Source organism: Corvus moneduloides, chromosome 23, assembly GCF_009650955.1.
Source record: "Corvus moneduloides isolate bCorMon1 chromosome 23, bCorMon1.pri, whole genome shotgun sequence".
Classification (NCBI taxonomy): Eukaryota; Metazoa; Chordata; class Aves; order Passeriformes; family Corvidae; genus Corvus; species Corvus moneduloides.
The window spans coordinates 763,289-791,032 of record NC_045498.1 but is presented as its reverse complement, the minus strand read 5'-3'; the positions used below and the strand labels follow the sequence as shown (position 1 = coordinate 791,032).

General features: G+C 53.7%; 1 protein-coding gene across 2 annotated transcripts; it reads left to right on the top strand.

Annotated features, from left to right (window-relative positions):
- Positions 1 to 9,186: 9,186 nt before the first annotated feature.
- On the top strand, positions 9,187 to 27,289 carry LAPTM5 (lysosomal protein transmembrane 5). 2 transcript variants are annotated; one of them, XM_032132557.1, is made up of 8 exons: positions 9,187 to 9,386; positions 16,493 to 16,586; positions 20,479 to 20,555; positions 21,518 to 21,646; positions 22,401 to 22,526; positions 23,189 to 23,284; positions 25,950 to 26,042; positions 26,651 to 27,289. In XM_032132557.1, the coding sequence occupies exons 1-8, from the start codon at positions 9,300 to 9,302 to the stop codon at positions 26,723 to 26,725; spliced, it is 777 nt and encodes a 258-aa protein (XP_031988448.1). In that variant the 5' UTR covers positions 9,187 to 9,299; the 3' UTR covers positions 26,726 to 27,289. The 2 variants fall into 2 exon arrangements, with proteins under 2 accessions (XP_031988448.1, XP_031988449.1); XM_032132558.1 differs by having other exon boundaries at positions 9,190 to 9,386; positions 22,404 to 22,526.
- Positions 27,290 to 27,744: the final 455 nt, after the last annotated feature.

The following is a 27,744-nucleotide window of genomic DNA, read 5'->3' as shown; positions in this document are numbered from 1 at the left end:
CAGAGATCCAATCAGCTCCGCAGTCCCACAAAGATCCCATCAGCTCCGCAGTCCCACAAAGATCCCATCAGCTCCGCAGTCCCACAGAGATCCCATCAGCTCTGCAGTCCCACAAAGATCCCATCAGCTCCACAGTCCCACAGAGATCCCATCAGCTCCGCAGTCCCACAGAGATCCCATCAGCTCCGCAGTCCCACAGAGATCCCATCAGCTCCGCAGTCCCACAGAGATCCCATCAGCTCCGCAGTCCCACAGAGATCCCATCAGCTCCGGTCCCACAGAGATCCAATCAACTCTGCAGTCCCACAAAGATCCAATCAACTGCACAATCCCATCAGCTCCGCAGTCCCACAAAGATCCCATCAGCTCCGCAGTCCCACAGAGATCCCATCAGCTCTGCAGTCCCACAGAGATCCCATCAGCTCCGCAGTCCCACAGAGATCCAATCAGCTCCACAGTCCCGCAGCTGCACTGAGGAGCTCTCAGAGGAATTCCTTTCAATGGTTTTGAAGAGTTTTCGATCCCGATTTTCGGATGATTGCTGTAAATCCCGCTGCTGGGGATGAAACTGCCGCTGATCATTGAGGGGTTTCACTCAAGGTCCATTTCAATGGAACTCCCTGGGATCATTGAGGTTTTAACCCATTTGAATCCCATTTTAATGAGGAATTGTTTAAATCTGAGATGGATCCAGTCTAAGCTGACATCTCCATCTGAGCAAGCCCCATCTCGAAATTCCCCATCAAATTTGACTCTGTTCCGTATTCAGGTTTCTGTTCTAGGTTAAAGCACTAAAATGACTCAAATAAAGATTCCCACGTGAGGGCTGAGTGCTGCAGCCCCACAGAATCCTTGAATTGCTGGAAAAACTCCTCTTGGAGTAAAATTGCTCCACGAAATTCCACCCAAATTGAGTTTTGCGGGCAGCAAAGAATCTTCAGAAATGAGCGTCAGGGTGGCCTTGGGGCTCTGGGTGACCTGGGACTGTGAAGGTGCCATCCCACATCCCCCATTCCATGATCTCAAGAGGGATGTGGAACATGCCCAGGGTGGGAGCACCTGCAGCCGTTCCACTGAAACTCCTGCAGGATTCTGCAGCAGGACGTGGAGGTTTGGGATGAAGGATGAGGAGAACAAAGGGAGGTTCTTTGTGAAAACCCCAGAGCTGCCACCGCTTTATCCAAAGCCAAATCCAAATCCCATGCCAAGCCCTCATTAACTCGGGAGCAGGAATTGGAAGCTCAGCCCCTCCACAAGGGACAGCAGGAGAAATTCCCTTTGTTTCTACCCACGTGGAATTCATCCCTGGGCAGGAAATCAGCTTAAGGCCTCTCCCCTGCTTCAGTCCCTGCAAGGCCTCTGTGGTTCACTCAAATAATCACTGGTGGCTTCTTGAGAGATGCAGAGAAACTCTGGCTAATTCCAGCTGGGAATGACTGAAGTTTGAATGAAATTCAAAATTAATCAGTTTGAAGCTGAAATTTGGAATTAAAAAAAGAAAGAAAATCAACTTGAAAGGATTCAAAATTGTGGTGCCTTGAAAAACCGGGCTGTCAAACCCTGCTCGAGTGCAACATTTTGGTTCCATCGCTGCAGGGTTTTTTCCCCAGATATAGCTCCAAGACATATTCCGAGGTCAAATGTTTTCTCAACCTGAGGAGGTGAAATGTTTCGCTTGGAAAACGGCAAAACAAAATGTTCCCGTTCTTGAGTTTGTGGGTGGAGGAATTTTTCTTTTCAAAAACTCGGCGAAGTTTTAATCCTTCTGTGGAGAGCTCCAGCTTCTCCCCAGCTGAGTTTTGGGCTTCAAATCTGAACTTCAACATTTTCTGTGGTTTGTGGTAAAGGTGAGGCACCTGCACAGGGGCTCCGTAGCCAATAATTGTGGGAATATTTGGAGAACACGGATTGTTCTTATCCCTGCAGGACAGGCGGAATTTGTGTGATCTACGCCCACAAACACCGAATTTAAACAAGAATTTGGGCTCAGTGGCACTGGGGAGAGCCACAAGGATTTGCAACCCCCTTAATGTTGATGTTTCCTCACAGGAGTGGGTGAAAACACTGGGAAGGTTTCTCCCAGCTGGATCCAGAGGGTTGGGATCAGCTGGGATTATCTGTGCTCTGGGCACATCCAGAGCCACTGCTGTGCTGGGGACTCGAGGGCTCTGCCAGCAGTGCCACACTCAGGGACATCCCCGTGGCCAGGACACAGCGCAGAGGTGACCCCGAGGTGCCACCTCCCAACCCTGACCTGCCCAGCACCCCCTGCACTGAGGCAGAACAGAGCAGGGATGGGGCTGTGCTGAGAAAATGCCCCCAAAACTGGGATTTCCTGTGGAGGGGCATCCATGGGGAGCAGGATCCATGAGCAGGAGGCCTGGAGAGGCAGAGCGAGGTCTCCAGCCTGGGAGAAAGGATTCCACACGGAGTTTCTGAGGGAGAACAGAGGTGTTGGTTCTGCAGAGCGCTCAAAGGCCAGCAGCCGGTTCCTCTCGCCATTTCCCAGGAGAAAACAGCGCAAGGATCAAAAGGCGAAGGCTCCTCCTTCCCCTGTGGGATTTTACCGAGCTGCTCACGCTGAGCACTGCAGAACTTCCTTTCCACTCAGGACAATGGGGGATTTCTGAGCCCATTTTCCCTCCTTCCCTACAACTCCTCCACCATCACGACAGCTCCAGGAACTCTTCGCTTTCCTGAGCTCGGCTTAAAGCTCCCGGTGCTTGAAGAGCCCTCACTCTGCTGCCCCAAATTCCCTGTTTTCCTACATTTCCTGGCTATTGCTGTTGGCCGTGGCTGGTTTGTTATCAAAACATATCAGGAGCTCCTCTCCCTGCTGTGAATCCGTTCGGGAATGGGAGCAGGAGTGGGAGCAGGCTCGAGGAACGTGGAAATATTGGAGAGGTCACTCAGTTACCCACACAGGATGTCCTGCCAAGCTTTGTGCAGGAACTCTCACCTTTTTTGGTGTCTCCTAATGAATCCTTTGGGGTTTGCAGATGGAGCAGCAGCCGTGCTCCCTCTCCCAGCTCAATAATCCAGCGGTTGCTTGTTTTCCCTTTTCCAGAGGAAACCAGGGATGAAAAGGTCAGGATGGGAGGTGACTGCAGATGTGACAGTGAGCGAGGAGGGCAGGCTGGGGCCAGAGCTGGGGTGGGAAGCTCAGTCGGGGATAAGGTTTTTCCCTGGTGAATAAATCCCAGAAATATGCTGTTTTCCCACTGCGGGAAGAGCTAACGGAGCAAATGTCCCGAGGTTTGCAGCGGGCAGGGCCCAGCTCTGGGCTCCTCTCTGCCCTCAAATGAGGTGAGTTTGGCTCTGGATGTGAACGGCTCTTGTGGGGCTTTGTCTCCTGGCCTGAGGTGATCCCTGTGCTGGAACAGGACCAGCACTCCCCAGCACTCCCAGTCCGCTGGAGCCCGGTGGATGCTCACAGGGACGTGCTGGTGCTGCAGGAGCCTGGAGCCGAGTGCCGGCAGCAGTTCGGGGGTTGTGGCTGCCCGTGGGATCATCCCCCGTGTGCCAGCCCCTCCCAGGCACAGCCTCCCAACCCTGGGGGCTCTGAGGGGGTGTGGGGTGCACTCCAAGCCCCAAATCCTCCCCGTTTTGGGGGTGATCTGGTCATGGTTTCTGGGTCACTGCAGAAGGGATCCCTCTCTGCCGGTGAGCTCTTTGAGAGCAAGGTGCTGCTCCAAGTTCCTCATCCCGGCTCCTCCAGGCAGGAATCATCCCAAATACCTCAGACTGGACACTGAGAGTGGGAATCTGCTCCAGGTGAAGGAGAAGCATTTGGGGACAGCCCGGGGTAGTGGAAGGTGCGATTGATTCCATTGCTGCAGGAATTTTTTCCCTGAGACACATTCCGAGGTCAAATGTTTTCTCAACCCGAGCAGGTGAAATGTTTCATTTTGGGGGTACCACTGGAGCATTTTCAATCTCCTTTCCCACCCAAACCATCCCATGATCCTATGAAGTCTCCTGATGGGAAGCTGAACCCAGCACTCGATTTTGTAAGGCTGTATCAGGGCGGGAGGGATCTCTCCATGAATCCCCCATGAATAACAATTCAACAGCAGCAGGGGTTCATTGATTTATCCTCTGGGTGAATACTGAGGGCAAGCTGCTGCCTCCTTTAAACCAAAGGATCCTCCTGTTCCCACAGAGCTGCGTGAGGAAAAGCGAAAGGAGCGGCTGCCTCGGTCCAGCTGAATGAAAACAATGGACTTTCACCTCCGCGAGTGCCTCAGTCTCCTCCAGATTATTATTTTTTATCTCGGAGCGAGGCAGGAGCCGTGCTCCTGCGAGGTGATGGATAAAATCCGGGAAGGATCCACGGGGAGGCTGCGTGGACATCAAGCACAGCGAAGCTGCCATAAAACACAATGAAGGAATAAAGCAGGGAAGGGAGCAGCCATAAATCCTGATGGAGGAATAAAGATGGCCCAGCACGAGGAGAAAAGGGATAATAAACGGCCAAACACGCATCAGCACAGACATAAAGCACACCAAGCTGCCGGCTGAAAGTCCCATTAGCAGAGAGGTTCTGGTGTCACTCCCAGTGAGCAAAATGATAATTTTGTCTTTGGAGCCCTCAGAGAGCTCCTGGCTGCTGTGGGAGGGGGTGGGGGCCCCTCAAAATTACTCAGTTTACTCAAAAATTAATCATTTCTGACACTTGCAAATCCTTGTGTGGGGTGTTAGGAGCACCTCGAAACCCTGCCAGGCACAGCAGGACAGGCTGGGGATATGGGCAGGGACAGGACAGCAGCTCCAGCTCCGGGGGGGTGACACTGGGAATACTGGGAATATTGGGAATACTGGGAATACTGGGAATCCAGCCCATCCACAGCCCCCTCTCCGTGGGAATCACTCGGCTTTAACGAGGCCAAGTCCGGCGCTGCCCCTGAGATGGAGAAACTCCTGGGATGGATCCAGGTGGGGGAGGAGCAGGTGGAGCAGCCCTGGGAGGAGGATTTGGAGGTGGTGGGGGGTAAAACTGGACATGACCCATTCCAGAACCCCCCAGCCCTGAGCTGAACCCAGTGGGCAGCAGGAAAAGGGGGACTGTGCCCCTGTGCCCCTTCAGGTAAGACCCCACCTGCAGAGCTGCCCCAGCCCTGGAGCCCCCAAAATCAAGGATGTGGAGCTGCTGGGGAGAGTCCAGAGGAATCCACGGAGCTGCTGCAGGGCTGGAGCCCCTCTGGAGCCAGGCTGGGAGAGCTGGGGGTGCTCAGCTGGAGAGGAGAAGGCTCCAGGGAGAGCTGCGAGCCCCTTGCAGGGCCTAAAGGGGCTCCAGGAGAGCTGCAGAGGGACTGGGGACAAGGGATTCAGGGCCAGGAGCCAGGCAATGGCTTCCCAGTGCCAGAGGGCAGGGCTGGGTGGGATCTTGGGCAGGAATTGTTCCCTGGCAGGGTGGGCAGGGGCTGGCATGGAATTGCCAGAGCAGCTGGGGCTGCCCCTGGATCCCTGGCAGTGCCCAAGGCCAGGCTGGACACTGGGGCTGGAGCAGCCTGGGACAGTGGGAGATGTCCCTGCCATGGGATGGGCTTTAAGGTCCCTTCCCACCCAAACCATTCCATTCTTATAATTCTCTGACTTCTGGAGAAATCCCCACATCTCCCCTGTCCCCCCAACACTTCCAGCTGGGATCTGGCCGATCCTGGGATTCCATGACTGCACAGCTCCATCCCACCCTTTTTATCCGCATTTTTACCCAACTCCTCATTGGAAAGGAGTTTTTAAAGCCCATTTCCCTTAATTAGGGCACTCCAGAAGCAGAAGCCGCTCCTCAGCCACTGACCCCGACTCTCCCAGTCCCTGGCAGCAGCAGCTGCCTGAGCCCAGCGGGTTTGCAGCAGGAATTTGTGGTGGCAGCCTCAGCGCTGAGCTCTGCAGAGATTTATTGCACCGCTGGCAAGAAATGCAGCGTTTCCCTCCTTGGGGCTCTTCCGTTGTTGTTTGGCTTCTCCTGGAGGCCAAATCCAGCTCAGCACTGGCGGAGCTCTGGGAAAAACTTGGGAATTTCCTCGTGCTCTGGTTGCCCATCTGTGAAGGCAACACGGACCCAAACTTTGTGTCCCAACCCCTCCTCTTGTCCCTACCACGGGGCAACAAATGCCCCAAACCGTGTGTGCGATGGGCAGAAAGGTTTAGGCAGGGGACCCCTGGCTGCCTTGACGCCTCTGTGAGCAGCCCAGGGGCTTTGGCAGCTCCGATTGATATTTTCATATTTATTTGGAATATTTATATATATTTATATTTTTATATTCTTATTTATTTCTGAAATATATTATATATGATATCGATCATACTGTGTTTTATATTTATATTTATATTTATATCTATATATTTATATTTATGTTTCATATGTTTCATGTTTTATAAATATTTTGTATCTATTTATATTTAGATAATATAATAAATATATCTATAATAATGCATTATCATATTTATATTTATTTATTTTTATTTTATTTGGCTTTTTAAAAATTTATATTTAGATAATATTATATCATATACATTCTTTCTAATATTGTATCATATTATATTATATTATATTATATTATTCACTATATAATATAGTATAATATAATATTGTTATATTATATTATATTTTTTATTTTTGTTGTTATTTTTTTAAATTGTTATTTCTATTTTTATTTTTACTGTTATTTCTATTTTTATTTTTTCATTTCTTTTATTTTAATTTATTTTAATTTATTTTATTTGGCACGTTTATATTTATTTGCCATGTTGGATTTATGCCCGGTGGCTGCCCTACCCTCCAGCCCAGCTTTCCTTGAGGAGCCGCTCACAGAGAGCTGGGAATTCTTCCCTGCTGTGCGGAAAAGGGGCAGGGACTGGTCCCAGCCCCTCCTGGTGCTCTCCTGGTGGGCGATGCTGCAGATTCCAAGGAGAAATTCCAGCTGGAATTGCTGCCAGGAAGGAGTCAGGGACAAGGCACCACAAACCACCTAAAATCCATGCCCAGCATTCCATGAAAAGCCGAGGCCGCGTCCCTGGGAACACAGTGACTTCCTAACACTTGCCATTGCCAAGGGGACACGGGGCTGGCACTGCCAGGCCCTCCAGGCCTCCAGCACCAAATCCATGCCCAGCATTCCATGAAAAGCCAAGGCTGTATCCCTGGGAACACAGTGACTTCCTAACACTCGGAATTGCCAAGGGGGACACGGGGCTGGCACTGCCAGGCCTGCAGCGGCCTCCAGGCCTCCAGCACCAAATCCATGCCCAGCATTCCATGAAAAGCTGAGGCTGTGTCCCTGGGAACACAGTGACTTCCTAACACTCGGAATTGCCAAGGGGGACACGGGGCTGGCACTGCCAGGCCCACAGTGGCCTCCAGCACCAAATCCATGCCCAGCATTCCATGAAAAGCCAAGGCTGTATCCCTGGGAACACAGTGACTTCCTAACACTTGCCATTGCCAAGGGGACACGGGGCTGGCACTGCCAGGCCTGCAGCGGCCTCCAGGCCTCCAGCAGGGCCACAGGCCCAGCCCGGGCCGTGCTTTCCGTGTGTTTTTCCAGGCACAGAGCTCGGTTTGGGCCTGGAACACTCAGGCGCACAAGGAGAGCTCTGTGCGCCTCTCGGAGCGCCAGGGGCAGCGCGAAGGGAGGAACGTTTGCCGCGCACAGGCAGGGTCAGACCATAAACCCGCTTTTCAGGTCTGCAGGAAATTCCTGATCCTCCTGCACCTCCTCCCAGCCAGGCCCACAACCCGCCTTGGAGGGGAGGAAACCCCTAAAGAAAACACATTTCATGTGGGGAAGGCAGAGCCAAGCCTGTTGTAAAGGAAAGATGCTCAAAATGATCTATTTAAAAAAAACCCCCACATTATTTTTAACCCTATTTATCGTGGGGGGAGGCAGCCCCTAAAAAAACCACATTTCATGTGGGGAAGGCAAAGCCAAACTTGTGTTTGCAACTGGTTTGTAACAGAAAGATGCACCAAATGATCTATTTTTACAAATAAACCTGATTTTTAACCCTATTTATCGTGGGGGGAGGCAGCCCCTGAAAAAACCACATTTCATGTGGGGAAGGCAAAGCCAAGCCCGTGTTTGCAACCAGGTTGTAAAGGAAAGATGCTCCAAATGATCTATTTTTACAAATAAACCTGATTTTTAACCCTATTTCTCGTGGGTGGGTGCAGCTCCAGGGGTGCTGGTGGATGTGGTGCCCTCAGTCCTCACGTGCAGCTTTGTGCTTTCCCTGCTGGTGAAGAGATTCCGCTTTCCTGCTCTACCAAGGGCCCAGCAGGGAATATTTGCAGCTGGATTGTATTTCTGAAGCATCCAGGTGGAATCTCTGCATTTAATTCCCTAAAAACAACCGAGAAACCCCTCTGCTGGAGCACTGCTGGGTGCTGTGCTGAGAACACTCCTGGAGGCATCAAACAGAAAACTCAGGGAGTGTTTTTGGGGTGCAAGAGCTCGTTTGAGTGTTTGCCCAATCCTCATTTTATTCACCTGCATCTCCCTCCTGGAGTGGTGTCCCCCTGCTGGGACACACCAAACCTTTGTCAGGAAGCCCAACACTCGGAACAATCTGCTCCACAGGGGTCTAAAGAGGGAATTTCTGCCCCATGGGGTGGGGAAAGAGAATTTAAAAAGAGGTTTTTAACGAGAATGGTAATAAATCTCTGCCAAAGAGCACATTTGGGTGAGTTCAAGCAGGGGGACGCCCCGATGTCCTGCAGTGACAAAGCCACCACGCTCAGATCCTGCTGGTTTCCTTTGCCAGGAGCTGATGACACAAATCCCAGCCCCAGGAGCTGGGACCAGAGCTGCAGACCCCTCAGCTGACATGAGATCTCTGCCATCCTCCCAGAGCCCAGGGCTGCTCCAGCATCAGCTCCCAGTAGCAGTTCCAGGGAATGGTGCCTTTGCTGGCGAGGTTCAAAGGGAGGAACTTGGATGCTTCGCTGCAAAAACAGCAGGGTGAGTTCGAGGTGAAATTCCCGACCTCCCGCTTTTGTTCCTGAGGATTTTTGCAGGACAGAGCCACGTCCTGCTCCCGACCCTCCTCTCCTGACACCCCCCGTGCCGGACACCTGAGCAGCGTTTGGGGCTCCAATTTCCCAGCTGGATGTGCTCAAAAAGCCCCCCAGTTTTGCTTTCCTTATGATTGAGAAACCCAAAGGCCTCATGTGACTTTGTAGATGACTTCACACATTCAGAGAGCAGGAAGGAAGCAGAGCTGCTCTCGCTTTGCTTTCTGTGGGGCGGCTGCAAATTCGACCTCATTAACTCAGCAGTGCTCGGAGGGACCCGAAAATGACCCCCCAAAGCCCCCCTGAGCCCCCCAAATGCTGCTGCCTCAACATCAAGACAGCGACAGTGGCCCTGGGGATCTTCCACATGGTGAGTTCTGGGTCTGGAAGGGGGGACCGGGACAGGGAGACAGGAAAACAGAGGTGGAACCTCTCCAGGAGGCACAGTCGTGGTTCACAGGGTTCCCTGACACTGGAATGTTCTCTGCTCCCAAAAGGAAAACCCAATGATTTAAGAGGGATGAACAAAAGAAGGTGGTGGGGGAAAGGGAGAAGCGGAATTTGCCGTGCTGGGAGGGGTTTTGAAGGATTTTTTCCCTGGCTCTGCCAATTGGAGCTCAGGAAAAGTCGCTGTGCTTCCTGTTTTTCTGCAGGAGCTCTGACCCGAGCGTATCCCGAACCTGCAGGGTGGGAATGGGCAGCACTGGCAGTGGGAATGTGGGAGGGATTTGGGAGCTGGATGAGCAGAGGGTGATGGGCAGAGCTGCCTCCTCTGTGTCTCTTTTGGGTTCCATGGGGACCACGGCCGTGTCCAGCTCCCAGGCAGCCGGAGAAGCTGCTCAGGGCAGGGATGGCAGAGCAGGAGAGCCTGGAGGCTCCTCTCTCCCACGCTTCCGGCTGCACCAAGGAGCTTTAGGTGCTTTCAGCCCTCCTGAGGATGTGGTTTCTTGCATGGCTGGATCATTAAAATAATCCCGTGCTGCACAGGGTGTGCACAGTCAGGGGTTGGGGCCTGCAGGGTGAGAACGGGGCTCTCACTCGTTCCTTGGACAGGAGAGGGGGAGTTGGGGACCTGCAGGCTGCAGAAATCCCATGAGAATGGCAACTGTGGCATGGGAAGGACATTCCAAGGTCCCCCCTCTTCCCTGGAGCAGCAGGAGCTGCACCATCCCTTTTACCCTTGGAAAACAGGGTCATTTTTGGATAAGTCTTGTCTTACTTCCATGAGAGAATAACATCGAACATTTTTTTTCCCCTGCCCCTTCTCTCTCTTTCTGATGGCACAGCTGCAGCTGGGCAGGGGGAAGGAAAGGGAAAAGGGGATTTACACCTCAGCTGATTTGCTCCATCAGCGCTGGGGGCCTGGAGCAGGATAAATTCCTGCTGCAGGTCCCAGGGATGAATCGCAGCCGGGCTGGGTGAGAGCAGAGCCATCAAAGAGCTCTCAGGCTCTGTGGCGATGTCCTGTCCTCCCGTAAATCAGCTCTGCCTCACTGCTGATCTCTTCAGAGACAGCCGGAATGAATCCTGGGTGTTCTGGAACAAACAGGGAAGGAGAAGGAGGGGAGCGAGGAGAGGATGGGGTTGTGTGATCAGCAAAGCTCCACTGGGTGCTGGGAGGTGACCTGAGGGTGACTTTCAAAGGCAGCACTGAGGAGTTTGTCCTCCCCATCAGCTCCTCCAGCCAGGAACAGGCCTCGAGGTGCTTGACAGAGAGATTCAAGATCAGGGCTGGAAATTTGCTGCTGTGCAGGCTCAGGATTCATTTCCTGCTGGTCCTTGATTGGACCCTTGGGAAGCAGTCTCTGCACTTTGTCTGGCCTCAGCCGCACTCCAGCTCCTCTCTTTGGCAGCTCTGTGACTCACAGAGCAGAAATTCACCTCTGGAGCCTTCCCAGGTCCCATCCTCACCTCTGGACACGGCTCAGGTGAGCCCAGAGTGGGATTGACTGAGCCCTCACCAGGCTGGGGCTGAGCCAGGGGTCCCACAGAGCCCGAGCTGCTCCTCCCAGAACAGCAAAAACAAAGGAGGCAGCAGGAGAAGATGAAATGTTGTGCAAGGAAACCAGACAGGAACTAACAGCACTCCTCACTTCATCCTCACCTGCCACAGGAGCCACCTGGAAATTCGAGAGAGAAAAGCTGAAGCTCTGACAGTGCAGCGTTCACGTGTGGTGCTCTTTGTGCTGGGCGTCCCCTGCTCGTGTCAGAGCCCCGCAGCACCCAGGGCACCCTGTCCCTGTGTCCCCTGTGTCCCCTGTGTCCCCTGTGCCCCCTGTGACCCCTGCCAGAGCACCCTGTGTCCCCTGTGCCCCCTGTGACCCCTGCCAGAGCACCCTGTGTCCCCTGTGTCCCCTGTGCCCCCTGTGACCCCTGCCCGAGCACCCTGTGTCCCCTGTGTCCCCTGTGACCCCTGTGCCCCCTGTGACCCCTGCCCGAGCACCCTGTGTCCCCTGTGTCCCCTGTGACTCCTGCCCGAGCACCCTGTGTCCCCTGTGTCCCCTGTGACCCCTGTGTCCCCTGTGACCCCTGCCCGAGCACCCTGTGTCCCCTGTGTCCCCTGTGTCCCCTGTGACCCCTGCCAGAGCACCCTGTGTCCCCTGTGACCCCTGTGACCCCTGCCCGAGCACCCTGTGTCCCCTGTGTCCCCTGTGACCCCTGTGTCCCCTGTGACTCCTGCCCGAGCACCCTGTGTCCCCTGTGTCCCCTGTGTCCCCTGTGACTCCTGCCCGAGCACCCTGTGTCCCCTGTGTCCCCTGTGACCCCTGTGTCCCCTGTGACCCCTGTGTCCCCTGTGACTCCTGCCCGAGCACCCTGTGTCCCCTGTGACCCCTGTGTCCCCTGTGACCCCTGTGTCCCCTGTGACTCCTGCCCGAGCACCCTGTGTCCCCTGTGTCCCCTGTGACTCCTGCCCGAGCACCCTGTGTCCCCTGTGTCCCCTGTGTCCCCTGTGACTCCTGCCCGAGCACCCTGTGTCCCCTGTGTCCCCTGTGTCCCCTGTGTCCCCTGTGACTCCTGCCCGAGCACCCTGTGTCCCCTGTGTCCCCTGTGTCCCCTGTGACCCCTGTGTCCCCTGTGACTCCTGCCCGAGCACCCTGTGTCCCCTGTGTCCCCTGTGTCCCCTGTGTCCCCTGTGACCCCTGTGTCCCCTGTGACTCCTGCCAGAGCACCCTGTGTCCCCTGTGACCCCTGTGTCCCCTGTGTCCCCTGTGACTCCTGCCCGAGCACCCTGTGACCCCTGTGACCCCTGTGACCCCTGCCCGAGCACCCTGTGTCCCCTGTGTCCCCTGTGACCCCTGCCCGAGCACCCTGTGTCCCCTGTGACCCCTGTGACCCCTGCCAGAGCACCCTGTGTCCCCTGTGACCCCTGTGACCCCTGTGACCCCTGCCCGAGCACCCTGTGTCCCCTGTGTCCCCTGTGTCCCCTGTGTCCCCTGTGTCCCCTGTGTCCCCTGTGACCCCTGCCAGAGCACCCTGTGTCCCCTGTGTCCCCTGTGACCCCTGTGACCCCTGCCCGAGCACCCTGTGTCCCCTGTGTCCCCTGTGACCTCTGCCAGAGCACCCTGTGTCCCCTGTGTCCCCTGTGACCCCTGCCCGAGCACCCTGTGTCCCCTGTGTCCCCTGTGACCCCTGCCAGAGCACCCTGTGTCCCCTGTGACCCCTGTGACCCCTGCCCGAGCACCCTGTGTCCCCTGTGTCCCCTGTGACCTCTGCCAGAGCACCCTGTGTCCCCTGTGTCCCCTGTGACCCCTGCCCGAGCACCCTGTGTCCCCTGTGTCCCCTGTGACCCCTGCCCGAGCACCCTGTGTCCCCTGTGCCCCCTGTTCCCCAAGGCTTCAAGCTCCCCGTGCAGAAGCCCCCGTCGTGAAGCCGAGGAGGAGCAGCCTCACCCCAGGGCTGCGTGCACGAGGATAAATCACTCGGAGATCAGTCAAGCTGCAAATATTTCAGGAGAATAAAGGCACAAGAGGACCTCTGAGAGCAGTTTAACCCCAGTGCAGCTGCAGCAGGGTTACCCCCAGGGAATGGGGGCTGTGTGTGGGTCAGGTTCTGCCTTTGAGACACCCCATTTTATCTGCCTTGAGTTAATGGCTGGATTTCGCTCAGTCCTGCATTATTTCAGCATATCACGGAATCACAGAGTGTCCTGAGCTGGAAGGGACCAGCCCCAGGCCCTGCCCAGACACCCCAAATCCCACCCTGGGCACCCCTGGCAGCGCTGCCCAAACGCTCCTGGAGCTCTGGCAGCCTCGGGGCCGTGCCCATTCCCTGGGGAGCCTGGGCAGTGCCCGGCACCCTCTGGGGGAAGAACCTTTCCCTGCTCTCCAGCTTGAGCCTGCCCTGGCCCAGCTCCAGCCGTTCAGTTCCTGGGGATTCAAATTTTTTCCACCAAGATACGTGAAGCTCCTTTTACACAGAGGCAGCAACAGGATGAGGGGAGTGCTCCAGAAGTTCCAGGTGGAGGAGATAAGGGAGGAAGGGCTGGGGATTGACAGTGAATTGAGTACCTGGAAGTGAAATCTCCTATTTTAAACCTGCCTGTCTCCTGCTGTGACACCGCAGAGGGAAAGGGAACTGGGTACTTGTGTCTCTGAAACAAGAAGTTTTCAGTTTCTGCTGGAGCTGAGGGGTGGATCTGCAGTGGGAGCAGCTGAGCAAGGAGTGCAGGGCAGGCACCACGTCCATCCTCCTCTGCCTTCTTCCCAAAAGGCCCCTCTGCAGAGGGTTCATCCCCTTGGATGTGCGTTCCCTGCAGGACTACAGAGGGTGCCACATTCCAGTGCCAAAGGCAGCTGCTGCAGAGGCGTCCTGGTGCTGGCCCGGCTCTCCATGCCCAGGGGAAGGCCTGGAGGTCTCTGCCTGCTCACGGCTCAGTGCTTCTTTCTTTCTACACAAAATGGAAAAGTTTCAACCAACTTTTGCCTTAAAAGTCTCCTGAACCTCTCAGGCTGGGCTGGGGTTTCCTGCTGTGCTCTTACCTTGTGTGCCTGCACTCGGTCTGGCTTCTGTTGCTCATTTCCACACCAGCAAGGAAACCAGTGCCCCTTTTCTCTCCAGCAGACATCACAGAGGGTTCTTCATGCTGAACTTCAGCCTCTGGATCTGCTGTGAATGGGATGGGAGCATTTGGGATTCGCTGTCCTGCTCTCACCCACTTGTCTTTCAGGAGCAAAACTGATATTCAGGGCCCAGCTCAGCCATTTTGCTCAGGCCTCCTTTTAAGTGAAGCCTGAAAAAGCAATTTCTGCCCCTATTTCCCGCACTGGCAGTTGAGGAGTTGGACCAACAGCAGAAACAAGGGAAGCAAAACCTCTCTGGGAGCTGGAAGATGAAACCTCTCAACCACCTCGCAGCCAGGTGTGATCTCCATGTGTCTTCATTAAGAGATCCCTCCCCAGGGACACCGGCAGCTGCAGAGACACTTTGGATGGATGCAATTTCATCCTTGACAGGGCTCAGGGCTGCCGAGGGAGCTGAAATGCTGTCCCATTACGCTGAACTCGTGTTAACTTTGTCATGTCCTCGTGGTAATGAGAGCTGGGTATTCCTCCTTTTCCTGTCAGCTCACGAGCAAATTGCAAAGTTCATTTACTTGATGGGAAAAAAGGGAAGGCAGCAGAGCGACTCTTGGACAAGCTGGTATCAGACAGGCCCAGGGAAAGCCGGACACATCCTTCCTTCTAATTCAGACTCAGGACTTTAAATTCAGAGGGACAGGGAGGGACAGGGGTCCCCTCTGCAGCAGCAGTGTGGCTTGGGGCTGCTCGCTCTGGGAGTGCCACAGCTCTGCTGGAAGCTGCAGCTGCAGCTGCGGGCTCAGAAAGTTGATGAACTCGGTTTTGAAGAGTTTCAAGGTCTTCTGCAGAGGACACAGGCAGAGGGAGGGGCCATGCTCAGCTCCTGCCACCTCCCAGCCTCGCTTTGCCCTTTCTGGGGCAAGGCAGAGCCTTCCCTCACATGGCTCCTTTGCAGGGCAGCTCAGCACCCCTGGCTGGGCATTCCCACTGCCCAAACCCTGTCTGGATCCCTCTGAAAATCCAGAACCATCCTCTGCTCCCTGCCCAGCCCCGGCAGCAGCTGTTGTTTTGCTGTTCCCAACACCCCCAGTTTGCAAACACGAGCCCAGACCGCAGCGGTGCCGCTTCCTCCTTGCCCGCGGCGCTGCTCGGGGCCGTGGTTGAAGTGAAAGGTTGGTGCAGCCCTGGTGAAAAAGTTGTTTCTGCTCTGCCTGAGGTGGTGCTGATGTGGGTGGCAGATAGGATCTGGATTCCTGCAGCACTGCAGGGCCAGAGGGCTGAGGGTCACAGGATGGGGCAGCTCAGAGGACCCCAGAGGGTCACTGGTGCCACTCCCCGCACCAGCAGGGCCATCCCAGAGCACAGGGCCCAGGAGTGTGTCCATGTGGCTCTGGAATATCCCAGGGAGGAGATTCCAGCCCCCCTCTGGGCTCTGTTTGGGGCTGGGCCCTGCCCAGGGCAGCAGTTCTGCCTCCTGTGCAGGGGAATTGCTGGGCTCAGGCCCTGCCCGGTGCTCTGGTGCCACTGCTGGGCCCTGGAGCAGAGCCTGGGCCCTGCCCTGAGCCCTCCCTGCACACAGGGACACCCAGGGATGGACAGGGACACCCAGGGACAGCCAGGGATGGACAGGGACACACAGGGGACAGACAGAGTGCCCAGAGCAGCTGGGGCTGCCCCTGGATCCCTGGCAGTGCCCAAGGCCAGGCTGGACATTGGGGCTTGGAGCAGCCTGGGACAGTGGGAGGTGTCCCTGCCATGGCAGGGGTGGGATGGGATGAGCTTTCCAATCCCTTCCAACCCAGACCTTTCTGTGATTCTGTGATTCCATGGAGATCTTCTAAGCTGGGCTCAGACATGGATTTTTCCCTATTAATCATCCCTGTGGGGGTGCAGCAGTTCAGGGCCAGGACTGAGCCCACAGCTCTGGACCTCCCTCCATCTCCCAGCTCGTTAAAGTCAGGACAGGATGAACCCTGGTGTCCGGGGTTTGATGCTCCAATTGGAAAACTTGGAGAAAATCATTCCGATTCAGTGTGAAAAAAGAACATTTGGAGACTTTCCTCAAATAATAAAAGAAGGAAAGTGATGGTTTTGTCACTGGAGTGGCACAGCCGCACTTACAGGGAGATCTTTAATCTTTTTGTGTTTCCTTTTACACTCTGGAGCACTGGAATTGCATTTCCCTCAACTCTAGAGCAAAATTTCAAAGCGTGGAGCCAGGATAGAAACCATTGAAACAAACCTCACTGACTTTGTTATTTCTTTGTCCTCCTTCTGCTGGCACTGAAATCCAAAATATGAAGAAAGTGGTAGCTTTTGTCTCGGAATTTCCTGGGATTTAAACCCTTTGTGTTCGGCTCCCTTGGAGACTCATCCCTCCAGTGTTCCCTGGAGATAAATTCACTGCTGGGAATTTGGCCCAAGAGCCCTGAACTGTGTCTTTTGCTTTGTTCTCCAGGTCATGAGCGTCCTGCTGCTGATCGAGTATTCCCTGGAGGTGGCCAACGGGAAGGGCTTCTGCAAAGACCTGGCCAAGGATTACTATAGAATCGGTGGGTCCTGGGAGTGCTGGGAAGCAGCTGTGGGGCCGGGAGGGATCCCTCAGTCCTGCAACACTCCCTCTGCCTTTCCCACCAGAGAAAATTGGAATTCAGAGCAGATGGGCCCAGCTTTGGGGTTTGCTTTAGGCCAAGGCTGTGTTGGGTTGTTGGAGGTTAATGGGGAGCCCAGAGAAGTTTTTATTTCAGAGGATCAGCCCAAACTCTGCAGCACCCTCCAAGTCCTCCAGCTTCCTCTGGAATCTCCTTTGGATTCCCCTGGCAATCCTGGTTTTCCTTCCTCTGCCTTGTCCCCAGCTGAGAATCAGTCTGGCCTCACACACACTCCTGGCTTCCTTCACATTCTGGGCATTTCCAGGGAATACTGAAGTGTCTGGGAACTCCTCAATGGACAGTGGGGACAAATCCCACCCCACACTAATCCCATGGATGTGTGGGCTGTGGGACATTGCCACCAACACCCCTCCATGCCATGGAGCCATTCCCATGGAGCCACTTCCATGGAGCCATTTCCATGAAACCGTTCCTCTGGAGCCATTCCTGTGGAGCCATTCCTGTGGAGCCACTTCCATGGAGCCACTCCCATGGAGCCAATTCCATGGAGCCATTTCATGGAACCATTTCCATAGAGCCATTCGCATGGAAGCATTTCCATGAAACCATTCCTGTGGAGCCATTCGTGTGGAGCCAATTCCATGGAACCATTCCTGTGGAGCCATTCCCATGGAGCCACTTCCATGGAGCCATTCCCATGGAGCCATTCCCATGGAGCCATTCCTGTGGAGACATTCCCATGGAACCATTCCCATGGAGTCAAATCCACGGAGCCATTCCCGTGGAGCCATTCCCATGAAGCCACTTCCACGAAACCATTCCCATGGAGCCATTCCAGTGGAGCCACTTCCATGGAGCCATTCCCATGAAGCCACTTCCATGGAGCCATTCCCATGGAGTCAATTCCATGGAGCCAATTCCATGCAGCCATTCCCACAGAGCCATTCCCGTGGAGCCATTCCCATGAAGCCACTTCCACGAAACCATTCCCATGAAGCCACTTCCATGGAGCCATTCCCATGGAGCCATTTCCATGGAGCCACTTCCATGGAACCATTCCCATGGAGTCAATTCCATGGAGCCAATTCCATGCAGCCATTCCCACAGAGCCATTCCCGTGGAGCCATTCCCATGGAGCCACTTCCATGGAACCGTTCCCATGGAGCTCCTGCCTCCCAGCTGGACAGAGCTCTCTTCCCCCATCCCCAGATTTTCCCAGCTCCTGGTGTATTTTTCCGGAACATTGGTGGCTGGAAGCGGCAGCCAAGCTGTCCCATCGCTCACAATTCCCGAAGGATCGAATTCCTGTGGAAGGATCCAGCTCAGATCCTTGCAAAGGCCTGGAGCAGTCCCATGAGGTGCCATCTAAAACCCAGCTCTGAAGCCTCCGATGTTGCCCAACCAGGACGTTCTGCGGGAGCTGCTTGGAAACAGCAAGTGCAGGGGGGGTTTCCTTTCTTGCGTCATTTTCCATGTAAAACCACAAGCTGAGATAACCCCAGGAGCAAAAAAAGGAACCCAGGCTCCCTCCCTGCCCTGTCCGTGGCCACGGAGAGGAGAACACAGCCCCTGGCAGCCAGGAATTGCTGTTCCCTGCTTTTCCAAAGTGGCTTTCCCTGTCCATGGAGGAGGAGGAGGCTGAGAACAAATTCCTGCACATTCCAAACCCTCCTGTCCCCAGGGCAGCAGTCAGACATAGGCAAAAGCACCAGACCAGCAGCAGGCGCTGCCTGGTGAGCTTAGAAAAGCTGGGCTCACGTTTTTCCAAGGAAAGAGGCACCACTGGGGTCCCCCAGGGCTGTTTGACAGCAGCACTCGAGGCTTTGGTTCATCCAAGAGAATCATGGAATGGTGTGGGTGGGAAGGGACTTCAATCACCCCGGTCCAAGGTGAAGGGCATCAGCAGCGAGCAAAAAATGGGAATTTGGGTGAGTCCTGCTGCTGGGAGCCCGAGCAAGGGGCAGTGCCATGGCTCCCACCCTTCCCACGGGGCGTTATTCCCAAACATTCCCGTGGGGGGATGGAGGCTCTGCTCAGCTCAGCCTCCAGTGCAGGGTGCAAAGCCCTTCCTGCAGAGCTTTCCCGGGGTGGGAACGGGGAACGACCCGGCAAGATGGGGCTGGGATCAGCACGAGGAACCCGGGAGCTTCCGTCCGTCCGTCCGTCCGTGCATCCACCCCTTCCTGTAAAACGTGTGCCCACCTTCCACTTTTCATGCGAATTGAAGAACTTGATGCAAGTGCGACCTCAAGGGCTTCCTTCCTCTTTCGGGGTTTGGTTGCTTTGCTGTTGGGTGGGGATATTTGGGGTTGTTTTTTTGTTTAGTTTGGTTTTTTGTTTGTTTGTTTGTTTGGTGTTTTGGTTGGGTTTTTTTGGGATTTTTGTTTGTTTTTTGGGTTTTTGGTTGGTTAGTTTTTTGTTTGTTGGGGTTTTGGGCTTTATTTGTTTGGTTGGGGTTTTTTTTGGTTGTAGTTTTTTTGGGTTTTTGTCCGTGGCACCAACCCATCCCTGTTGCCAGCAGGGAGGATGGCTCTGCTTTTTGGGAAAAAACATCTCGTGGGAAGTTGTTGTCCCTTGGTTTTCCTTTTCTTTCCATCCTTTGTGTTTGTGGTGTTTTTGTTTCTTTGCTGTTTTGTTTGGGGGGTTTTGATCTGGGTTCTGCTTGGAAAATCCAGCTGGGCAATTAGCTGGCAATGGCCACGTCCCAATTAATTAGGGATTCTGCCAGAGAGCTGGAGCAGAAGCCCATGGAGAGAGAGGAGCAGGGAAACACAGCTGGGCTGGGACCCAGAAAATCCTGGGATGAGGAGAGAAATCCTCTCTGGGCAAACTCCTGAGTGTCAGTGCTGGGAGAAGCCCAGGGGAAAAGGCTTTGGGAGTTTGGGCTTTACTGGGATTGAGATTGGCTCCTTTGGGAGTTTGGGCTTTAATGGGATTGGATTGGCCCCTTTGGGAGTTTGGGTTTTAATGGGATTGGGATTGGCTCCTTTAGGGTTGGTCCCACAAAAGCTGAGTCTGGCTCCTTTGTTAAGCTCTGTTTTGGGTTTAGGCTGTTCCCTGTTAATCTCTGGCTCTCTGTGCACCACATCCCCGCCTTGGTTCTGCTCCCCTACACCTCAAAGGTGGGGTTGTTGTTCTGCCTTGGAATTCCAGCTTTTCCACACGCCTGGGAGCAGAGGGAAAGCAGCAGTGGCTGCCTTTGGAATGAGCTGCCCTTTGTGTTCCTGATTCTCTCCAGGAGGGAAAATTCCTTCCAGGCAAAGGTTGAGCAGGGAGCTCCATGGATATAAAACATCACCCCCTGCACCCAAAGCAGCTGCCAAAAATCACCCTCAACTCCCTGACGTTGATTTTTGAAGCGTCCCTTGCACCCCGCAGCTGCAGGGTTGGGGAGAGATCCCCCCCGACCCTCCTTGGCCTCACCAATTGTTGGGGGGTTAAAATTCCTGCTCTTCTCTGAGAGATCCCGAAGACCCTTCAGCACTTCCCTGCTGGTTCCTTTGTCTGCCTTTGCGTCTCTAAAGAATTTCCAGCTCAGAGCTGTGAGCCAAAAGCCCTCTGCTTCTTTTGGTTTATACTTCATTTTGGAGCCTGGGATATTTAACGTTTCCATCCCTCGAGCTCACAACCTGGCCGGGTGGACACCGGGACTTCAAGAGAGGTGAGAAATGGGTATAAAAAGGGAAAAGAGGGTTAATTCCAGCTGCACAGCATTAATTCCTCCACAGACACAATTCTTTGTGCCAGGTTCAACTCTCCCTTAGGGGTGTGATGGAGTTGGGACATCTTTTGGTGATGTGGTGATTCCTTTTCTTGCTTTTGTCCTTTTCAGCTGATGTCACCACCAGTTTCCTGCTGATCCTCGTGTTGTTTGTCATCAGCTTCCACCTCCTGCTCGGGGTGCTCAAGGTACATTCCCCACAAATGACATTGAGGGGTTCAGGGTTTGGATGGTGCTCACTGGAATGATGGTCAAAAAAAAAGCAGAAAAAACCTGCCAGGATCAGAGAATCACACAGGAAAAAAGCAGCTAAAAATCCCAGAGTCCTACAGGAAAAAAAGGCAGATAGAAACTCCATAATCACACGGGAAAAAAGCAGAAAAAAAATCCCAGAATCCTACAGGAAAAAAGGCAGGAAAAAATCCCAGAATCCCAGAATCACATGAGAAAAAAAGCAGATAAAAATCCCAGAATCCGAGAATCACATGAGAAAAAAGGCAGATAAAAATCCCAGAATCCCACGGGGAAAAAGGCAGATAAAAATCTTTCCTGGTTCCAGAGCAGGAGGGGGACTGGTTTGAAGCCTCAGGTTCTTGTGAAAAGCTTCAAACACCCAGATTTACCAAATCTGGCCAACATTTCCATCCTGGCTGTTTTGGGTGTTAAATAAAGGAGGTTTTATGATTTAGAAAGGTTTTCTTGCCTCATTTCCTCGCTCTGTTGCAAGTCAGGCCCTGTGAGAGAACTGTCCCGTGTTGCACCAGGGACTCATTTCCCAGTTCAGGAGGAGGAACGATGAGGGCCTGGGGTGGAAATCCCAGGGATCTGATCGTGGTGGAGTTCTAAGTATTCAATTCCACCCAGATAACCCAGCTCTCCCTCTATGGAGGGAAATTTTAGGGACATTGGGATGAAAACTCTGATGGGAACAGGTGTCAACATCACAGAGTGGGAATTCACAGGAATTTTCCAAAGGGGTGAAAAAAATCAGCGTGGATGCCCTTTCTTTCTCTGGATCAGTTGTCACTGGAATCAGAAATTCCAGGGAAGCGTTAATTCTTGGAGCACCATGTGAGCCCTTCCAAGTGTTGAGAGCTGCTCTCATTTCTCACTCGGAACGGAAATAACCGGCACTGCTTCTCCTCCTCAGAAGAGGGAGCGGTTCCTGATCCCCTTCCTGGCCCTGCAAGTCATCGATTTCCTGCTCAGCCTCCTGACCATGTTCAGCTCCTACATCCAGGTCCCGGCGATCCTCTCTGTGTCCTCCCTGGGCCACACGGTGGGTGCCAGCTCCTCCTGGGGGGCTCCTGGCTTTCCGGGAGCTGGGGGATCCTTGGAACAAAGGATCCTTACCTGGGGCTGTGGTTTGTCATGGAATCCTTTAGGGTGGGATGAAAGATCCTTACCTGGGGCTGTGGTTTGTCATGGAATCCTTTAGGGTGGGATGAAGGATCGTTACCTGGGGCTGTGGTTTGTCATGGAATCCTTTAGGGTGGGATGAAGGATCGTTACCTGGGGCTGTGGTTTGTCATGGGATCCTTTAGGCTGGGATGAAGGATCGTTATCTTAGGCTGTGGTTCTTCATGGCATCCTTTAATTTGGAAAAGACCTTTAGGATCCCAGATCCAGAGGTGAGGTGGTTTCTCGTGGCTGGAGCCAGGCTGCAGTCCTTGGAGGCTGAAGGAAAGCAGTGGCAGCTGGAACAGTTATTTCCCGTTTATTCCCCCTGGCTGGGAACGCGGATTTCCTCCTGGCTTTGGGGGAGGTGGCTCTGGGTGTGCCCCTGGCAGGAGGGGGTTGCTGGAGACCGACTGGCATTGTCACTGCTCCGGCCAGAGGGTTCTGTGGAGCTCGGATGAAGCCCCACAAACAGTTTGCTCACTCTTTGGGCCAGAAGTGAAAGTTTGGGTTGAATTTAAGGGGATTCAGTGGCTTGGACTCGGTGTGACCAATCACAGGCCCTGTGCAAAGTGTGAAGAATCGGCAGAAGTGACCCAATGTTGTCATTGTAACCCAATTCCTGTCCCCCCCAGCAGGGCCACTCCAGGATCCCTCTGCTGGCGCTGCAGCTCCTGGATTTCTGCCTGAGCATCCTCACCCTGTGCAGCTCCTACATGGAGGTGCCCACCTACCTGAGCCTCCAGCCTGCCGACAGTGGGGTACGTCTGGACCCAGCTCTGCTCATTTTCCACACTGGGAATTCCGATAAATCCCCTTTCCAAGGCTGTGCAGCTTCTCTGACCCCCCTGGCACATCCAGAACTGCTCAGTTTGATGACAACAGAGGGTTTCCCGTGTTCTCCCCGGTGCTGTTCCCGACTGACAGCTCCCGTGTTCCAGAAAAACTCACCGTGGTTTTCCTTGTAGGAATCTGGTGGATGCCAGATGCAGAGCAGAGTGATTCAGGGAGAAATGCCTCAAATTTCGTCTTTATTAAACAGTCATGTTTGATGAGTCCCACCCCAGTGCTGCTCTGAACTGGTGGAATCATCACATCCCTAGGGAAGGATGGAGACACCGATTTCAGGCCCTAGGATCATGGTCCCAAGTTTCTCCCTCCAGAGAGAAGAGCAGGAAAACCCCTGGTGGGCTGGTGGCAAAAGTGGAAATTGAAATTTTAAAAGTTCTCATTTAAATAGAAATTTAAATAGAAATTGCCCAAGGAGTGGAAGCAGCAGGAGGGAAACAATATCCCAGTGATCCCGCTGCTGGTGGAAATCCTTCGTCCCTTGTTCTGCCTGAACCCTGAGCCCCTCTCCGTGGGTGCCCCTGGCACAGGGAACGAGGGTTTGGGGCTGAGACCTTCTCCCTTCTCCCCCCAGGGCACTCTGCCAACCCTGCAGAGGCTGCCAGCGGAGGAATACACCAAAGTGATGATCACCTTCACCATCGCCTTCCTGGCCGTGCTCTTCCTCAAGGTAAAGGGCTCTGGAATGAGGCTGTCCCAGGAAAATTCAGCTTTAATTCCCAAATCTGCCTTGTTGGGCTCTCCTCGGGCACAGTGGGAGCTGTGCCTCAGCGTGCTTTATCCTAAGATTATCCAAATCCCTGCCTTTACACTTCTGTGGGAGCTACAAAGCAAAACCCCTCTTAAATCCCCAAATTATCACTACCCATCGCCCCCCAGAAGGAAAAAAAACGTGGAAAACATCCCCAGCCAAGTTCTCTGCTGTGATGTGCCAGAATAAATGAGATTATAGAGCAGCAGGTGAGGTCTTCTCCTGGCTGAGTGGCTGTTCCTCTGGTGGGAGCAGACATTCACTGGTGCTCTCCACACCGATGCTCCCAAAGTTCCTTAGAACCAGGAGCTAAACGCTGCTGGTGCCTCGGGAGGCTCCACTGGGAGAGGGTTTCTGTTCCTCTGTTGTTCAGTGGCTCGGAGAACTGATTTCTCACCGAGGAAAACCAGATTTTTCAGGTACTTGGGCAGAAAGTGCTGCCTGTGAGTCAGAAAACATTTAAATCCTGAGGCTCCCAGGTGGGCCCGGTGAGCCATGGCGAGGGGGAGCTCGGTGTGGACGCGCTCTCAAACCCCGTTTAACGTTTGCACGGAATGCGCAGCGGGAGCGGAGGTAACCCCGGGCCCCAGCTGGCAGGAACCTCCCTGACCTGGCAAACATCGGGATTTTCCACAGCTTCACCCACAAAATGCCGGACTTGCAGCCGGTTTTTGTGCTGGGGCTGTAAGAGGAGGGATGGGGGGGATAATCAAACGCCCAGGTCCTGCTGAACTCCCCCAAAAAAGCCATCAGGACCCCAATCCTTTCATCCCACTGCCAATCCCTCACCTCTTCCACGGGTCAAAAACCCATGGAATTCTCTCCCTGCAGCCTCCCAGCCCCGGGCAGGGTGGGGCTGGGGCCGTGTTACCTGTGGTGGCAGGACTGGCTCAAAATTCCTTGGAAAAAGCATTCCAAGGGTGGGGGATGCTGACATTGCACCTCAAGGCAATTCCCTGTGCTGCTCCGTGCGCCCACGAGTGACCCCAAATCCGTGGAATGACTGGGGTTGGAGGGAGTTTAGGTCCATCTCATCCCTGCCACGGCAGGGACATCTTCCACCATCCATGGCTGCTCCAACCTGGCCTGGGACACTTCCAGGGGTGGGAGGTGGGCAAATATTCCATTAATCCTTATCTGACTTCGGAATCACAAAGCCCTCCAGCACCCCAGGGATAAGAAAGCAGGAATTAAGGGGAATAAAGCATTCCTTGTGGTTTTAATTTATTTCCAAACCAAAAGCAGGGAATGCATTCCTTTGCTGTGTGATTTTAATTTTTAATTTTTAAATCAAAATCAAGGGATGCATTCCTTTGTTGTACAATTTTAATTGTTTTTAAAACCAAAATGCGTTCCTTTGGTGTGTGATTTTAATTTATTTCAAAGCCAAAATTGGGGAATGCCTTCCTTTCCGTAGGATTTTATTTTCAAACCAAAATCAGGGAGTGCGTTGCTTTCTCATACGATTTTCATTTATTTTCGAAACCAAAATCAGGGAATTCCTTCCTTTGTTGTGTGATTTTGATTTAATTTTATTTTATATTTACTGGGTTTTTCCATGGGTGAGTGGAGTTTTCACCCAGTTTCTATGCCAGCTCCAGGTTTGCTCTCCGGATGAAGAGGCTTTGGAAGCAGGAAGGGTTTTGCACTATTCCCAAAAGATGCTCAGAGTTTGGATTTTCCTCCAACCTCTGGCATTCCGAGATGGATTTTTTCAGCTCGGATATTCCATTCCTTTTTTCTCCTTGTCTTGGCTTCGTGTCAGCACACGCAGCCCTCATTGTCCTGGGAATGCTGAGCCGCCCTCCTCGCCTTCGGGATCTGTGACTCCCTGTGTTCCCTGAAAATCCCGGCTGTTCCCGCGCGCGTTCCCAGGCCAACCCAAACACCGGGCACACGACTCCGCTGCGCTGCTCGGAGCAGGGAAAATATTGATTTAACGGGGCCAGTTCCACAGGCCCCGCTTCTTTCCCTGGGCCACAGCGCCTCAATCGATCCTTTTTCCTCAGAAAAGCTCCACTTGTTGCCTCCGATAAATCCATGGGGTGCCCGGAGGTCCTGTCAGGGAGGTGGAGCTGGGGCAAAAATGGGATTTTTGGAATGAAGGGATTTTTGGGGCAGTCCTTGGATCTCTGTGGTGCCTTTGGTGCTTTCCTGAGGCATCCAGACTTTGTAACCTGCTCCGAAAAAAGTGGATTTCCTCTCCTACCTCAGGATATCGTGGTCTCAGAGGTCCCAGTGCTGAGTTTTGATGGGTTTATGTTTAATCACTCCATATTTACTGGATTACTGATCCCAGTCCCATCCCAGTGTGGTTCATCATCACATTCCTAGGGAAGGATGGACACAGATTTAAGGCTCTGGGATCATGGTCCCAAGTTTATCCCTCCAGAGAAACGAGCAGGAAAATCCCTGGCGGGCTGGTGGCAAAAGTGGAAATGCCCTTTTTGCCCTGCAGTGCAATGGGAAAATGCCCTTTTCCTTCCCCTTTCCCTCTTTTCCTTCCCCTTTCCCTCTTTTCCTTCCCCTTCCCCTCTTTTCCTTCCCCTTTCCCTCTTTTCCTTCCCCTTTCCCTCTTTTCCAGGCCTACATGTTCAAGTGTGTCCTGAGCTGCTTCAAGTACATCAAAGCCAGCAGGAGGGAGGAGGTGAAAGTGGATCCACAAGCTGTGGAAAAGGTGAGGAAAAATGGATTTATTCCGTGAGCAGGAATCCTTCAGACTGGTGATCCTTATCCCTGCTTTTTTGGGGTCTGAGAGAATTCCCAGCCCTTCAAATCCGCAGCAGCAAGCGCTAATAATCAGTTTTTAATTAAATTATATCAGTTTAATTTTACTTCCGTATTAAATCTTTAAAGTCAATGAGCAAGGAAGGTGAAACTCAGGCACGGCAGATAAATGGGAATGGATTCCGTGATCCCTGATGCAGGGATTTGGGGTTAATTCCAGCTGGACTTCAGCTTCTGTCCCTAAAAGTGTTTAAAAACAGCTTTTTCTTCACCTTTCTGTCTGAGAGTTTTGGGTTTTCGGTTTGTAAGGATGGATGGGAAGGAAAGAGGGAGGACATGGAATGCTGGGATTCATTCAGGAGCCCTGGGCCCTTTATCGTCCAGGGAACGGAGTGGGACTGGCACAAGGTGGGTCTGGACCCCGCTGCCCCCAGCTCTGCCGGGTTCCTGCCCTTCGTGCCCTAAAACCCTCGAGGTTCTTTGTCCCTGCGTTGGTCCAGGCTGGGAACCCTCCAGGATGAAACCCTGGGATCCGTAACCGCGGCTCTTCTCTTCCAGGCCGTGCTGCCGTCCTATGAGGAAGCCCTGGAACTGCCTTCCAAGGACTGCCCCCCTCCCTACGTGACCATCTGAGCCCAGCCCGGGGGAGAGGTGACCCCGAGGGCTGCTGGTGCCTCTCCCCCCGGCAGAGTCCCACTCCTCACTCCAGAGCCATTCCCAGCTTATCCCAGCTTGTCCCAGCCGGATCCTGCTGGGAACCGCTGGAGCCTTGTCCCACTCTGGCACCTCAATTTCCTGACCCTGGCACCGGTTCCCAGCCCTGGAATCGGGGATTTGGCTGCTGTGGGCTGCAGGGCTGCGCAGGCCCTGCCAGCTCCGCTCGGTGCCACCACGATGCTGTTTCTCCTCTGTCCCAGCAGTGAGGCCTTTAGGAAGTGGAACTGGGGGGGTGGACAGGGAAGGAATTTTCTCTGGGGTAGCCCAGCCCTGCAGCCAGAATTCCTACAGCAAAGGGATCAGCCGAAAATCCCACAGGGATCGCAGCTCTCCCCCTGCTTGTGATGATTGACAGCAACCCGGAATATCCAGCCCAGCGCTGCTCTGCCACTTCCCACCTGAGCGGGTGCATCTTCTGTGCTTTCAGTGCGACCCCAAAGATGAGTTTCAATTAAAAAACAAATGTTAATGGCTTCCAAACCGTGGGCCTGCTTTCTGGGCGGTGCTGTCTGACAGCTGAGTGAAGGAAGAAATAATTTGATTTCTAAACAAATGAGTGAGCAAAAAATGATCCCAGAGTTCTCTGCTCCAGCTGGACATTCCAAGTGCCCTCAGCTGCTCCTCCAGACCCTTCCCCATCTCCCTCCTTAGTTGCTCTCTAACCCCTTTAGACCTTTTTCCTATCACGACACCCAAAACTGCACAAAGTTTTCGGGCCACCTCAGCCATTTCCAGCACAGAAACAACCTCACGCACTCCTGGGCCAGGCCAGAAGGGAGGAGCTGCGGGAATCCAGGCGTGGATGGAGGAGCAGAGCCTGGCAGGTGGGCAGTGGAGCGGCAGGAACGGTGCCCAGGAGGCAGCTCCGGCCCAGGGGCAGCTGTGGGCACGGGGAACAAACAAGAAGTGATTCCCGTGAAATGAGCGTGACCCAT

Bases quoted from the DNA above. Each gene is read 5' to 3' on its own strand.
- LAPTM5 (XM_032132557.1), top strand. From the start codon at position 9,300: ATGACCCCCCAAAGCCCCCCTGAGCCCCCCAAATGCTGCTGCCTCAAC. The intron at 16,587-20,478 runs GTGGGTCCTGGG...TGTCCTTTTCAG, and splicing joins CAAGGATTACTATAGAATCG to CTGATGTCACCACCAGTTTC. The intron at 23,285-25,949 runs GTAAAGGGCTCT...CCTCTTTTCCAG, and splicing joins TGGCCGTGCTCTTCCTCAAG to GCCTACATGTTCAAGTGTGT.